The sequence below is a fragment of the Rutilus rutilus genome (assembly GCF_951802725.1).
Source record: "Rutilus rutilus genome assembly, chromosome: 24".
Classification (NCBI taxonomy): Eukaryota; Metazoa; Chordata; class Actinopteri; order Cypriniformes; family Leuciscidae; genus Rutilus; species Rutilus rutilus.
The window spans coordinates 24047117-24061054 of NC_140228.1; the positions used below are offsets into that span (position 1 = coordinate 24047117).

General features: G+C 37.5%; 2 protein-coding genes and 1 long non-coding RNA gene across 5 annotated transcripts in view; 1 reads left to right on the plus strand and 2 right to left on the minus strand.

Moving 5' to 3' along the window:
• Nucleotides 1-477: 477 nt before the first annotated feature.
• Nucleotides 478-6391, minus strand: nell3 (NELL (neural EGFL like) family member 3). Of its 2 annotated transcripts, none has more exons than XM_084399280.1 (5): nt 6308-6391; nt 5535-6132; nt 2815-3368; nt 2630-2696; nt 478-2533 (listed from the first exon to the last, which is right to left on the minus strand). In XM_084399280.1, exons 2-5 carry the CDS (start codon nt 6112-6114, stop codon nt 1005-1007), a joined length of 2730 nt encoding a protein of 909 aa, XP_084255406.1. In that variant the 5' UTR covers nt 6115-6132; nt 6308-6391; the 3' UTR covers nt 478-1004. The 2 variants fall into 2 exon arrangements, with proteins under 2 accessions (XP_084255406.1, XP_084255407.1); XM_084399281.1 differs by having other exon boundaries at nt 585-2533; nt 5535-6129.
• A 2905-nt stretch (nt 6392-9296) lies between these two features.
• On the minus strand, nt 9297-10983 carry LOC311283910. Of its 2 annotated transcripts, none has more exons than XR_014626142.1 (3): nt 10892-10983; nt 10424-10636; nt 9297-10332 (listed from the first exon to the last, which is right to left on the minus strand). It is a non-coding gene; the product is annotated as an uncharacterized lncRNA (long non-coding RNA). The 2 variants fall into 2 exon arrangements; XR_014626143.1 differs by having other exon boundaries at nt 9771-10332; nt 10862-10946.
• A 32-nt stretch (nt 10984-11015) lies between these two features.
• apbb1ip (amyloid beta (A4) precursor protein-binding, family B, member 1 interacting protein) overlaps nt 11016-13938 on the plus strand; it is a 33845-nt gene continuing 30922 nt past the window's right edge. Inside the window, exon 1 of the mRNA XM_084398665.1 lies at nt 11016-11155. The gene's annotated coding sequence lies outside the window, so the exon portion shown is untranslated. The remainder of the gene's footprint in view (nt 11156-13938) is intronic.

Here is a 13938-nt window from a genome sequence, read left to right on the forward strand (position 1 = left end):
ATGTCTAGAGTAAATGAATTCCCAGTCGTTGCATCAAAATGCACTAGTCCAAAGCAGACATGGCATTAATGTTGCCAAATGTTTGTTCACTTCACTGTTTGTGATCTGTAGTTTGAGCACATACAGAAGCAATTAAACATGGTATGCAAGGCAGCATATGGCAACAGTATTTGAGTAATAGAAGACATATGCCACTTACAGTTAATAACGCTACACTGTAACTTAGGACAAATTTGTGTCTGTTTTGTATTTCTTTATATATATATATATAAATATAAAATATAAACAATGAGAGGACATTATGGCCAGCAGTATTCATTCATAGTATTACATATAAATATTCATGATCTGAAAGTTTCGTTATTTGATTTCTTATTGTAAAATATTAAAACAAAAAACAAAAAAGTCAATAATGCATCTATATCTTTCATATAGATTAAGCTATATTATTTGAATCCCAATCGGTTTAAAAAGAAAAACACAAAAGTGTGTACTGTACAACATTCTGCACTACAATTAAGTGCAGTAAAATCATTACATCAGCTCACAAATACATATAAAAAACACATTCTTACTTAGTTTTTAACAAACACACTCTGTTACAAACACACGTAAATAGCGTTTGCGCAAATTTAAATTGATTCCAAATCAAACAGATATGAAAAGCATTAACTCTCTTGCGAAAATTGGTCACTGCTCAACCAGCCAAAGCACTTAAAGTACTTTTTTGAAGTTCATTGTTCTGGCCAAGAAAAGAAAGAAACATGTTCATATTTCTATTTCTATTTCTGTAACTGAACTGTTCCTACATTCCTCCTCACATAATTCCAAGAATCTGAATACCAGAGGAGTATTAATAGCACCTGTGCATTTCAGCTATTAAAAATGAACCAAAGTCCATCTGTATTGTTTCTACTTTGCGTGACTGCATCTTATGAAAGCACCATATAAAATAAAATAAAAAATTCAGTTAATTACAAAACCATTGATCTCCATATTTGGGATCATGATGCCAACCAAAGAATGGAAATGTTGGTGCCTCCCTCATGGGTGATCTGGTTAATTCGCCCACGAACGCAGTCCAAAGAAACATAGATGGCAGTACCATTCTGCACTTCGAATGAAGTTCTCAGCCCCACACTGGCCCACTCACTACCTTCAGGCATATGTCCCCCCACCTGCTGGGCCAAGGACGAGGCCTGACCTCCATCCTTCCCTTGCCGGTAAAGGGTCAGCTTCACCACATTGCAGGAGTGGATCAGTTTTAGGTTGAGGGCCACACTGACCGTCCCGGCCTCAGAAAACACAAAGTTCCTCTGGGCATGTGCCTCACCTGAACCAGCTAGCCGCATTTGGTCTGTATTCGAGCTCATCTGCCTGAAAAGCAGGGGTTTATTTCGTACTGCCCCAGAGGGAAGACCTGTTCTTGAGACAGTGGCTGTGAATGTAGAAGAGACAGTAGTGGGGATCCAGATCAAGCTTAGCATACTAATCCCAGAACTATCGCCAAAGTAGCGGACATTGCACTGAGATGGGGCAACAATCTCAAAATTAAGCCAGTCTTCTCTGTCTACCCTTGTGGCTCCGGAAAGGGTGATGGAAGTGTCCCTGTAGTTAACACCAGACTTAAAGGAGCGTAGCACCTCCTGGTTAGTGCCATTTCGGTTAACGTAGGCAATCAGTGAGAAACCTTCTCGAACACAAGCATGGCCCATGGAATAGATGGCTTGCTGGAGCACAAACTTCACCACGCCACTCTCCATGAAACGCACCCCACGGCTGTCATGGGTCAGTGCCACTATGTAGGGATCAGAAACAGCGACTATACGGAAGGTTGGGCGATGGTTACTCTGGTAGTGGGCTGCTGTTGACATCTGAGCAGTCATGGCCACTGCGCCGGTGTCATGGGATAGCCACAGCAAGCTGAACGAAGCCCCTCCAAGCTCATAGACTTGAATATCTTTACTCTGGTTGCAGTATTGGTTGGGACTCTTCAGCACAAGTGTCAGTATATGACTGGGTTCCACTTCAACTGCTGCACTTACAGTCACACCCTGGAAGAACTTTCTCTCTGGTTGCTCAATTCGAACCCCGCTAAGGTCTCGACCCTCCTCTTCACTGCCGTTTATCCGTATCCCGACCTGGAGAAAGTTCCTGCAGCTGTGCTTTAGTGCAAAGTTGTAGTCTATCCAGACCAGTCCATGCTGTTGGAGATTGAGGTAATCATCATGGCTGGTCAATAGGTTGTTTCCCTCTTTGCCACGAATATTAAACTGTAGCCCCGGATAGATGGAAGTACTCTTCGATTTTGTTGGTGGTATGGCAATCGAAGCAGCCCAAGACTGTGAGAGCATGTTCTCAGACACAGTTCCACATACAGCATCACTGGTGGAAGTGCAGGGAATGCCAACAGGCTCACCATCACAGTCTGAACAAGCCTGGCACTCCTGAAGTTCCTGACTGTAGAAGTACTCATGACCGCACAGCCCTGCGGAAATCTCCCTCTCAGAGACACCAAGACAACGAAACCCTCCTGATGAACAAAACAAAAAAATAGGCTTGGTGAATCCCAGGAAGAGACCATTTGAAGGCAGACAATGGAGTTGCATCATGTTTTTATTTTGCTTACCTGGGGTATTAAGACATTTTACTCGCTCCCCACACAAGCTCGGTAATTCAAGGCATTCATCCCTGTCCTGTTGATAGATATTTGTTACTCAAAGACATGTTAAAGATTAACACATACACCTTTGCTTGCTCTTTACTGAAATCTTATGTATTGCATGCATAATGCAATTTCTGCCACAGTGTCACCTGGCACATCCTATCAGCAGTGGGCGAGCACTGTGACACCAGGAAGAATCCAGGGGGACACATAGTGCACCTTTCACACTGCGGTGGATCCTTTTGGAAGTCACAGTATTCCTCAGGTCCACAAGCAATTCGACAGCCCAACAATGGACGCCCTGCGTCCCCAACTACATTCATCACTTTGGCGTCCACATCTACCTTATGCACAGCATAGGACTTTTGCAGGTGGCTACGTGCTTGGTTCTGAAGATCGGCCAGGTGACTTTCGAAATGGCTTTTCAGTTCTCCTTGCAGACCTTGGAAAGAGACTTGCTTGACCGTCTCAGAAAGCAGACCGTACTGAGCCTTCACCACATCCATCTGCTCGAACATGCGGCGCTGCTGGGAGAGTATCTCACGCTGCTGGGAGAGGAGGGCTCCCTGCTGTTCCACCAGCCTCTGCTGCAGATCACGAATCACCACTTGCTGAGCTCTCAAAGCCTCCACCAGCTTCTCTTGTCCCTTTGCCAGCTGTAGGTGTAGGATAAGTGCGTCCTCGGCAGGGACCTCATTCTCTCCTTCGAAAGAACAAAACAGACAAGACTAAGTGGCATTAACTCAAAAAGTGTATGATAAGTTTTAAAGATGCACTATGTAGGATTTTTGGAAAAACATCAAAATAGAAGTATAGACTCAAAAACAATGCCTCTCAATCATTACTTATGATCCATTAGAAATGTGTGGCGGTGTTTGTGTCTACAATGTTTCTGGGCTGCAACCTTTGGCGACGCGCGGCGCAGGTGAGGGTGGGACTTTATTGTGTCTGTCTGAAGCTCGGGAAGCTTCGCTAAGTTCTTCTGTCTCGCCACAAAACAATTCGCTAATGTTGCTATTGCCTTTTTGACTGTTGTCTGAAACTTGACAGATTACTAAGTTTTGTAATTATGTTTTTATGGTGACACGCACTTATTTTTTATTAGCGAGCAAGCAAATGCTATTTATGCATAATAAACACAGTATTTGAAAAAATATTTGCAAAAAGCTCATCACTCATTTTCCCGCTGGTATTCTTTTGCGTCGATTGGACCGCGTGCCTGATATCATGTCGGTAAGAGGGCGCCGTTTACTATTAGAACTGAAAACCTGCAAAGTGCACCTTTAAGAATGACATGTGCATTTCCATTAATAGTTGTCCTTTCTACCTTATATTTCTATATAAAAATGATTATTTGGAGTAATTAGAGACATACTGTACAGTTTAACATGCTCTTGCTTTGATGCAATTTTGTGTGAACTGAGAAAATGGTTATCTAAACAAGTGATAAGTAAATTAGTATCATTAGTAGAGTTAACAGCTTTTTGATGTGTGAATGTCAAAGCGATTTCATTGCATAATTTTACAACCAAGCGCTATTTTTTTTCGGTGGTAGAACTATTTCAATCATATGGAAATGGATCAAAGTAGTTTGCAATTTCTTGACAGTTGACTGCCAGCGGTTCTGCAGCTCTTCAACCCTCTGTGTAGCCAAGCAGATGTGTGTGTTTGCAATAATAGTTCTTGGGCCAGCTGTCAAATTCCCCTATTCATTGATGTATGGAAATACCAGTAGTGATGTGAAAATCAAATAAACGATGAGTATTATGGAGCCTGATAGTTTGTGCACACTCCCCACCCTGCAGCATGCCTCTCATATTGTTCAAGGACAACAGAGAAAATTCTTCTGTGATGTCTGTAAATTTACTCAAACGTCTCACACAAGCATTAAAGAGATTTATTCTGTGTAGTTTGGATTAGACTACTAGACAACATTATTTGTATTACATCTATAGATAATAATTCCGGAAAAAAGCAGTGTGGGGCACCAAGGATCAGTGATAGTATGATATGGAATTCATTAAGGTAATCCCAGACGTCTTGAGGGGCTTTGATTGTGATATAATTATCAAAAAATAAAAAAAATGAACAAAAAATGTCTAATTTTATTTATTAATTTATGGACTTTTTTTTGAAATATAATATGCAAAACTAAAATGGTAACACTTTACAATAAGGTTCATTAGTTAACATTAGTTAACTACCTTATTTAACATGAACTAAGAATGAATAATACTTCTTCAGCATTTATTAATGTTAGTTCATGTTAATTTCAACATTTACTAATTCTTTATTAAAATCAAAGGTTGTATTTGTTAACATTAGTTAGTTACTTGTGAACTAACATGAACAAACAATGAACAGCTGTATTTTTATTAACTAACTTTAACAAAGATTAATAAATACTGTAACAAATGTATTGCTCATTGTTAGTTCATTAACTAATGAACCTTATTGTAAAGTGTTACCACTAAAATAATCAGGTGAATACAAAGGTTGGAATCACCTGATTTATATCATAGTACTGAATGATTACCATATTCATTAACTATGCAATTTCCACAGCCCAAGGTACTTTGAAGAATACCATGGTATTACCAGTAGCCTATTAACAAACAAAAAAATAACGTGGTGCTTTTTTGTTAATGGAAAAAGTAATGAAAATGACTTATTACATGTTTCTGCCATGTTAAACAAAGCATATACTGTATTACCATGGTACTTTTTGTGAAGTATAGCAAAAAAATATTTTAGCTGGATTTCCTTTTTTAATACACTATAGTAATACAATAGCTTACTCTGTTTGGTTAAGTGTTATGCTATTTCAGTCAAGAAGTGCAGAACAGCTGGAACCACTGTTTCAATTCACCTGGTTTGATGTCACACGTGAGTTGAACTCCCAGAGGAGCCCCGACCTCTGATGCGGGATATCCAATGTCCGGAAATTCCCCCAGAAACTGAGCGGCTCTGTCTGCCACATGGATGAGGGTTGGTTGGCTGGGCTCGGGTACACACCCGTCTCCAGCACAGGGTCTCGATCGGGGCTTCTGTCGTATCCTCAGAGGCAGACGGCACTCAATTCCTTTACATTCCCCGGTGTCGTTCGCAACATGATCTGTTCCTTGCGGCGTAACGCAATCTGCGCACACAGGATCAAACACTCCAGCGACGCGCGTCTGGACGGTTTCCCTTGTCTGGTCTCCAGACCGCCCGCGCTGGGACAGAAACGTAGCGTGATGTTCAGATGAAAAGCTGAAGGGAGCATGATGTTGATTTATTGATCTGCTCTGTGTTGTCGGACTGTGTTGTCGCGGTGGTCTGGGCGATCTGCCTCCCGGACAGTGTGATCCGGAGCAGGGTCTGGCGTCTCCAGAGTCCCCCGAACGCGCGGAGCGGAACGTGCATAATACATAAACCAGCAGCAATAGTGTTTTTTTGGATGATGACATTGTTAATTCATTTATCTACTAAAAAAAAAAAAAAAAAAAACAGTTATGACTCAAGCGGGAAAACGCGTTTAAAAGAGTTCATTGAACTTAAAGAAAGTAGGCTACGTCAACAACTGTATGTTATGAAACATAAAGATGCTTTGATTTTGCTTAAATCCATAGATAAACTCTTTAAACAGTGAAATTATATTACCTGCAGCTGCCTTCTGTTGGAATGTCAGTTAAAATATAAACAGCAGGAGGTGAGCATCTCTCCTTTGCTGCAGTGTGTGTGTGTGTGTGTGTGAGAGCCACTCTAAACACTTCTGAAGGAGAATGTTATAGGCTGTGTCTCAAAAACCAGTGAGCTCCCTATCTAGGCAACATTTCTTTGGGCATCATATGTAGGCATCATAGATGTGTGCAGTTTTTCTAAGAATCATCACGTTATTGGTGTATGCATTTTTGGCCATCACAAGCAGATGCACAACAGTTTTGATCATTTGTAAGTGCACTCATTTATAATGCCCAAAACAAATGTATGTGTGCCAAAATATGCTCTTTGTGCCAAGCAGGCCCAAAATTGCTACATGCATAATGCCCAAATAATCCTATATGCACTTGTGATGTCTACAAATGCTCCACGTGTGCCTATAATGCCCAATAATGCTGCACACACCAACAATGTCCCAAAACTGCTATATCCGCAAATCATGGCCAAAAATGCTGTCTAGTTAGGGGGCTTGCTAGGTTTCAGCACACAGCCTGTGTGTGGCATTCCAAAGACTTAATTAGCATCAGGTTTCCCCAGCCTGAGTTTAACCCCTTACTCTTCCTGTCCTTCATCTGTTTTTCCTCCTTTGATGTTTATTTTCCCTTTAATTTAAGAGTGCTATGTTGTACAATATTCGACTTGACACTTTTAACACCAAAGTACTGGGCTACAAATAAGGAGCTATTACTGAAAAAGGCTGTCTACTCAACAAAAAAGGTCTGGTATTTTTCCCTTGTGAAAAAGAAGTACACTTTAGCATACTTTTAATTTAATTTAATATTTGTTCAAGAAATACTTATGTTTAAACTGTTTGCAATGTTTTTGGACACTTAATTGCATGTACAATTACATTGAACTTATGAGTCCTTTTTGACCCACTAAGTACATCTTTATAGGTAATTTCATAATTAATTCTATTGTCTCTGAAATTTGATCAGTTTGATTAGTTGATTGAAATGTGTATGTCATATATTTATTATTAGTGCCCTTTTTAAAAGGCATGAAAGTGTACTCTCGTAAACCTAAGTTAAACCTTATTATATTACCTGCAAGTTGGCCAATAATTAAAAAATATACTTTTAAGATTCAAAATACACTGCGAGTGCACATTTAAGGGTTTGCCAACTAAATATAGGGATATGATGCAGACAGGAATTCAGTGGCTGCAGTGCAAGGTTTTAATAGAGGCGTCTTCATGATTAATGGAAAGTTGTGTTACGACCAATGTCACCTTTGTTTGTGGTCATGTCAGTTTTTTTAAAGATACACGGGCTTTTGATTGTTTAAACAGCTGTTGTCTGTCATTCAGAATCTGTCACGCAGAAGAAAAAGTCTTAAAGGGTCAGAGTTTATTTGCTAGAGTTCAGCCGGCCATGCTATACACACATTTGGAGAGGAGAGACGGGAATCCAGAGCTCTTAGTGCCTGATAATTAAAGAGCTTTCATTTGCATTTTCATGGATCTTCTATAGGGTGATGGTTAATTAAAAGAAATATTCAAAAGCAAATGAAGCAAATTCTGTTATTGCTGGCAATAATGTTGTACTTTATATAACCAGGTTGCAATTGAGCAGCAAATAAGACTAATAATGTATAAAATCAACTTCACATTTTTACTTTAAGACATCTATTTAAAAGACTAAAAGTGCATGGCAAAATGGTTTATTATCATTATTTTACTCATTTACAAATGTTTAGCCATACCCTGTTAGCTGGTTTGATATTCTGAATAATTTTAGCAGCATTCCTTTGATGATTTTATCTCAGATGATTTCAGCAGAGGGTGCTATTTGTGTCCTTAAAATGTGAAGTTTGAGATGCTAAGACACTTTATAGGCTACAGTGATGGTTAAATCTTTTTAATATTATAATGGCTGCTATATGAACGACCAGAGTGTTTGACAGTGTTGAATAGTACAGACCTATATACATTAAAGCAGAATAATGAGTTAACTGTGGCCAATAATGGTTTTTAAAGAGTGTATCCCCTCACACCTCACCATATGGGCTTTTGGAGTCAATTGAGACCTATAGTGTACTTTATAAAGAGCTGAAGTGTGTCTGTTCATTGTCAGACCAGGTCGTGACCCTGTTATGAGCTAAGCCTTCACTTTAAGCCAAATGTGCCCACCTCTCCAGCTGTTTATAGGGGTCTGTTTCAAATCACAGCTATTGGGATATCTTCAGTTATATAAGAATGTATGTGCCTTTATGATTGGAGTCACACAATCAATAAGAGCACACTGATATAAAACAGGGACTGACAGAAATCCAATGGCTGACAGATTCCACATCCTTAACTATGAACAGAATTGGATATAAATAAAGCACATGCTGAATTGGACAGAATCACGTGTTCACTTTTAAAGTCAACATAAAATCAATGGTAGCACTTTACAATAAAGTTTCATTTGGTAACATTAATTAACTACATTAGTTAACATGAAATAACAATTACAAATTCTTCTATTTATTAATTTTAGCTAATGTTAATCTCAACTTTTACTAATCAAAATTTGTATCTGTTAGCATGAATTAATGCACTGTGAACTAACATGAATATGAACATTTTTGTTAACAAAGTTTAATAAATGCTGTAAGGAGATATAGCTCACTGTTAGTTCATGTTTGTTAATGCATTAAATAATGTTAACAAATGAGACCTTGTCTAGTAAAGTGCTGCCAAATCAAATTCAACCCTATACTTTCTTAATACACATTTGTGTTCTTTTTGTGGACATATCGTCAGAACACATTATTTTATTTTATTTTAAATTTTGTGTTGACTTTAAGATGGGTCAACAAAATGTGTTTGACACTTAATACAAAAACTGCATGTCAGTAACTTATACAGTAAAACCAAAAGAATATGGCATTGTTTTGGTTTATACCATGGTCTGTCTAAATACTTGATTCTGATTGGCTGGAAGGTGTGCAATAAAACTGTTTAATGCACAGGTAGTTCCAAGTCAGTTTAATTACAGTTCTATATTAATGTGCTAATTTCTGGATGAAATGAGCACTGGAATGCATTTTTATCTCTTGCCATGGTGGCAACTCTCAGACAGGTTGTAGCCTAAAGCTTTCAGCAGCGATGCGGATTGATGTAATTGGCAGACGTGGTGCGCTGCAAATTCAAACAAAAGAGCCAATACAAAGCAACAAAACAGCATTGCTTTGCTAAATGGCCTTTAAATGGCAGGAGACATCGTGCACATCAAAAATAGACAAATAAACAAATTAATATTATTCAACATATCTTATCCAACCCCCTTTGTAATCGTTAACATTTTCATAAGTAACTGTAATTTAATTGGAATTCTTTTGTAAATGACTCCACAACACTGCGCATACGTCACTCGGAGATCTCGCTGCACACAGAAACATTCAGGAGCACAGAAATGTGTTATCAACGCGACTTTTATTGATAAAATAGCTTCGCTACTGAATCGCTACATTATATTTCTCAGCAACAATGGGGTAACATTGCTGGTTTTGAAGTAATTAAACTAAAAGCTTTGTTGTTAATAGAGAGAGACGCTGAACAGATGCAGGTAATTCACACACACACATCTCCTACCTCTCTCTCTCTCTCTCTCCATAATGAATTCAAATAAATGTTATAATATGCACTACTTTATCTCTGTGTCTGATTCAAAGCAGGTAGAATGCTAGATTTAATGAGCCATAACTGACTAAAATAACTGTCAAATATTGCGCTGCAAACATCTATAACAGCTTTAAAAGTTGTCAATGATGGCAAATGACCATGGTATAAGTGGGATAATCCACGGCTAGCTGTGCATTAAACGATTTGAATGCACTCGTCTTGCATTAAAATCACAGCTAGCCGTGGATTATCCCTTACATAGCCTACATTAAAGATTTCTGGTCTCAGATGGTTTGGGTTGGTGTCAGTGTTGACTCGTGTCGTGGCGGGTGGTCTGTTTTTCCCACAGAAGCTTCTAAAGAAAATGAAAAGGAAGAATAAGACCACATAAAAAAGTCCTAATAAAAGCAGATAATTGGTAGCAAATGGTGATAGTGATAGTTTACCGCATACTGTACATTCGAGCCTGAGTCCTCGTCCTTTTGAAGTGCATGTAAAGTGAATTATGCCACTTTAGGTTTGTGCAGGGAGTAAGACTGGAATTACTGACGACTCATTTCAGAAGTTCACAATTGATTCTTTCTTTTGGGAGACAATAACTCCATTTATCGTGTACTTTGATCTTACAGCTATGTTACACACCACATGTGATGAAAAACCTGATCAAAGGGGCATTAAAAAAAAAAAAAAAACAGAGTGCACCTTTAACTTTAATATTTATTCACACATGCAACTGTCTACACAACAAATATCCACTAGCAAGTCCAGGTTTACAAAACTACATAGCTTCATTGAAACATGTATCATTACATTACCGAAAGAAGCAAACATGCATAACAATGGCATTAATCATTAACAGAGAGAAATGCTTATCAATCATTCACCAATATGTAATCTTAGGAGAAATAACAAACTTGCACTGGTTGGCGTGTCAGCTGTGCACTTGTGTGCCGCTGCTTTTCAGCGTCAGAAGGAATGCAGAGACAGGTTTAGACCTGAACTTCCGTGTGAGGCAGGAAGTAAGCAAACTGTCAGTGACTAACACACAAGCGTACAGCCCTTAGCCTGCCTCATGTGGGTTGGGTGGTGTCCAACCGTAAACAGGAAAGAGAGGCATTTTACTGAAAACTTATTTATGACCACATCACCTAGGCATAAAAGCTGAAAGATAAACCAAGGTAAGTGAGGTTTTTCCTCAAATAAATAGTGGTTGACAACTAGGACTGGGTTCAGTGTGTTTTTGATTTAGTTCAAATATACCTGTTACATTTAACAATAATCAAACAGGACGATTTTGTGTGAATATCGTGGTCTCTCTGGTGCTTAAGACTTGTCTAATTCTTCGTAATAATTAGTCATTTGAATGACTTTACTGACTGAATTTTATGAAGAAAAAAAGTTAACATGCTAGGATGTTATACCTTGTATTTTTCTGTAGTGGTGATGTGAGTCAGTGTATTTGATCATTGATTAGGGTCCAGATATGAAGATGGCATGGGCAGATTTGCTTCTGCTGATATGTTGTCTAATATGTTAGCACATAGGCTGATTTTCAATGCTTGAATGAATATCCCAGACTGATTAATTGCAAATTAATTCATTATATTGTTGCGACTGGCCAGATAGTATATTTACACTGGTATTAGTACAGCACAAATAACACCACACCCATATCAGTGGGATATTATCATTTACTAAAAGACTACAACATGAATACAATAGTTTTGGACTACCCAATCTAAAAGTTGACAGATAAAAAAAATCAAAATGGATTCTACTTACAGCTCAGTAAGTTCCCAGTTTTGTTGTTTCATTGTCTTCATAATCTTTAATCAAATTTTTTTTTTTTATTAGTTACAGAATCCAAACAATTTATGATGGAAAAAAATCAAGTCTTCCAGACATAGTTTTCATAGTTTACTTGGAAATATTTCACAGTATGGAAGTAAAGTGAGTTGGAAATGGCATTTCATGTTGACTTGAAGAATGTATGCTCAAGATTGGAGTTTTAACTCTTGCTGTTTGGCTTGTCCAAAAACTGAATTATGTCCTCAGCTGTCTGGTGTCTCTATCAGTAATTACTGTATGTCTGTCTCATTTGGAATAGCACATGCTGTCAGTTCTCTAAATTAGCAAATAACAGTCATTTGTACAATGGCCACTGAAGTAAGTTGGCTGTTCTATCTCATCTACAGATAAATATTCCGTAAAAGTGAACTCCAGCATATGCAAAAGTTCTAGCCTCAAAGCACATAAAGAGGTTTAGTGTTTCAAATACAACATATCACAAGTATACCAGCACTGTAACGGGAATCATAGAACGGCACACCAGCTGAACTAAAACACTGGCCAAGTGTTTGAGGGAGAAACAAGCACAACTTTTATCAGGTTACCCCAAAGCCAACAGTCTGTCTGGTTCTATAATAACTGTTTTCTTTAGACTAAAATAACTGCTAAAGAATGATAGCATCTCAGTGATTTTAAAAAGCATTACTGTGACACCATTAGCTGCTAGGCTGGCTATTCAGAGAACTGTGAATGAACCAAGTTACTCTTTACTGAATCATGGAATGCTGTAAAATACATTGTTGAAACTAGCATTCAGTCCTTTGGTAAATGCTAACAAGTTTGCAGCCTCAACAGTGACATTTTAAATGTCAAAAAGCCCTGTATATGGCAAATATTTAGTCTGTTTATAAAGGATTCAACTTGTATTAATGTCTGCTAAAGCAAGCACCACTTGTACAATTGTATTAGACAATAGTAAACTCCAAAGTAAACTTTGGCAAACACTTTTCATGTTACAGATAAGAATGACACCTCAAATTGTTTGTTGAAGAAAGATGTGCTATTCATTTTCTAAGTGATCAGACTTGCACATACTATTTTCACATGATACTATTATAAAAATGTCCTAATTCTTATTTAAAAAATCCTATAAACTATATTTAGACACCAGAATATTACAGAGACTTTAGAGTGGACTGTTTTGACTTGGCCAGTACGTTACCACTTAACCACCAATGAAATAAAAGGCCTCTTAAAGAGAGTGTATTTAAAGAGAGTACACTTTCATTCATGACTGTTTATTAACACACTTTTAAAAGGTGCACTTTGTAATGTTTTACTTTAGAGTACATTTTAAATCATTAAGTTTTAATACTCTTTTATTGTTCTTTAAAGAAGTACATGTGTTGACTAACATAAAGCACATGTGAAGTACTTGATTATAATTTTAACTGTAATGTCTTATTCAGTATTGTATTTAGAGTTAAACTTCATTGAAACTAAATTGAAACTTCATCAGTATAAATGTAATGTACTAATTACAAATATATATTTAAATACATGGCATACAAGTTTCAATAGAAATGTCATTTAAGTATGTTTTAGTTTGTCACAAATGCTTATCAGTACATTTGACAGTAAACTTTAACCATACATCAAAGACAATAGAAGTAATTAAATAGCTTATAAAGATAAAAACACTCTAAAGTTCAGCTGTCTGCATTTATTATACATTTTAAATGTAATACATTTTCATTTAACTGCAAATAACAAGAAGGTAACTCTCTGAAAATTTCAGTTCACACTTAAGTATATTATTCTAAAGTATAGAGTTAATCAAATCAAACAGTTCCATCGACAAAATTGAGAAGTTTCAGGAGACAGAATGTTTGATTGCAGTATGACTAAAGAACTTCCTCGATATTTAATTTAAAACACATGCAATTGTAAAACAAAAGGAAACACTGAGTTAATTTCTTTTCCAGACCTGAAATCCTACAGAGATACCCTTGATATTGGAAAATGAGTTACCATAACACTTAACAAAACAAAAGAAAATCATTCTTGAAGTAGAAAAGAGGAGGATATTGCGCTGCATTTAGAATGCCTGACCTCATCTCCTCAAACAGCTCAGTTAAATAAAGATTTACTCATCAAATCTACGTAACGTTAG

What these genes read in the sequence shown, in the direction of transcription:
- nell3 (XM_084399280.1), bottom strand. Translation starts at nt 6,114, where the DNA reads ATGTCATCATCCAAAAAAACACTATTGCTGCTGGTTTATGTATTATGC. An exon ending in CACGTGTGACATCAAACCAG is followed by an intron (nt 3,369 to 5,534) that starts GTGAATTGAAAC and finishes GTTCTTTCGAAG; the next exon opens with GAGAGAATGAGGTCCCTGCC. An exon ending in AAAATGTCTTAATACCCCAG is followed by an intron (nt 2,534 to 2,629) that starts GTAAGCAAAATA and finishes TTTGTTCATCAG; the next exon opens with GAGGGTTTCGTTGTCTTGGT.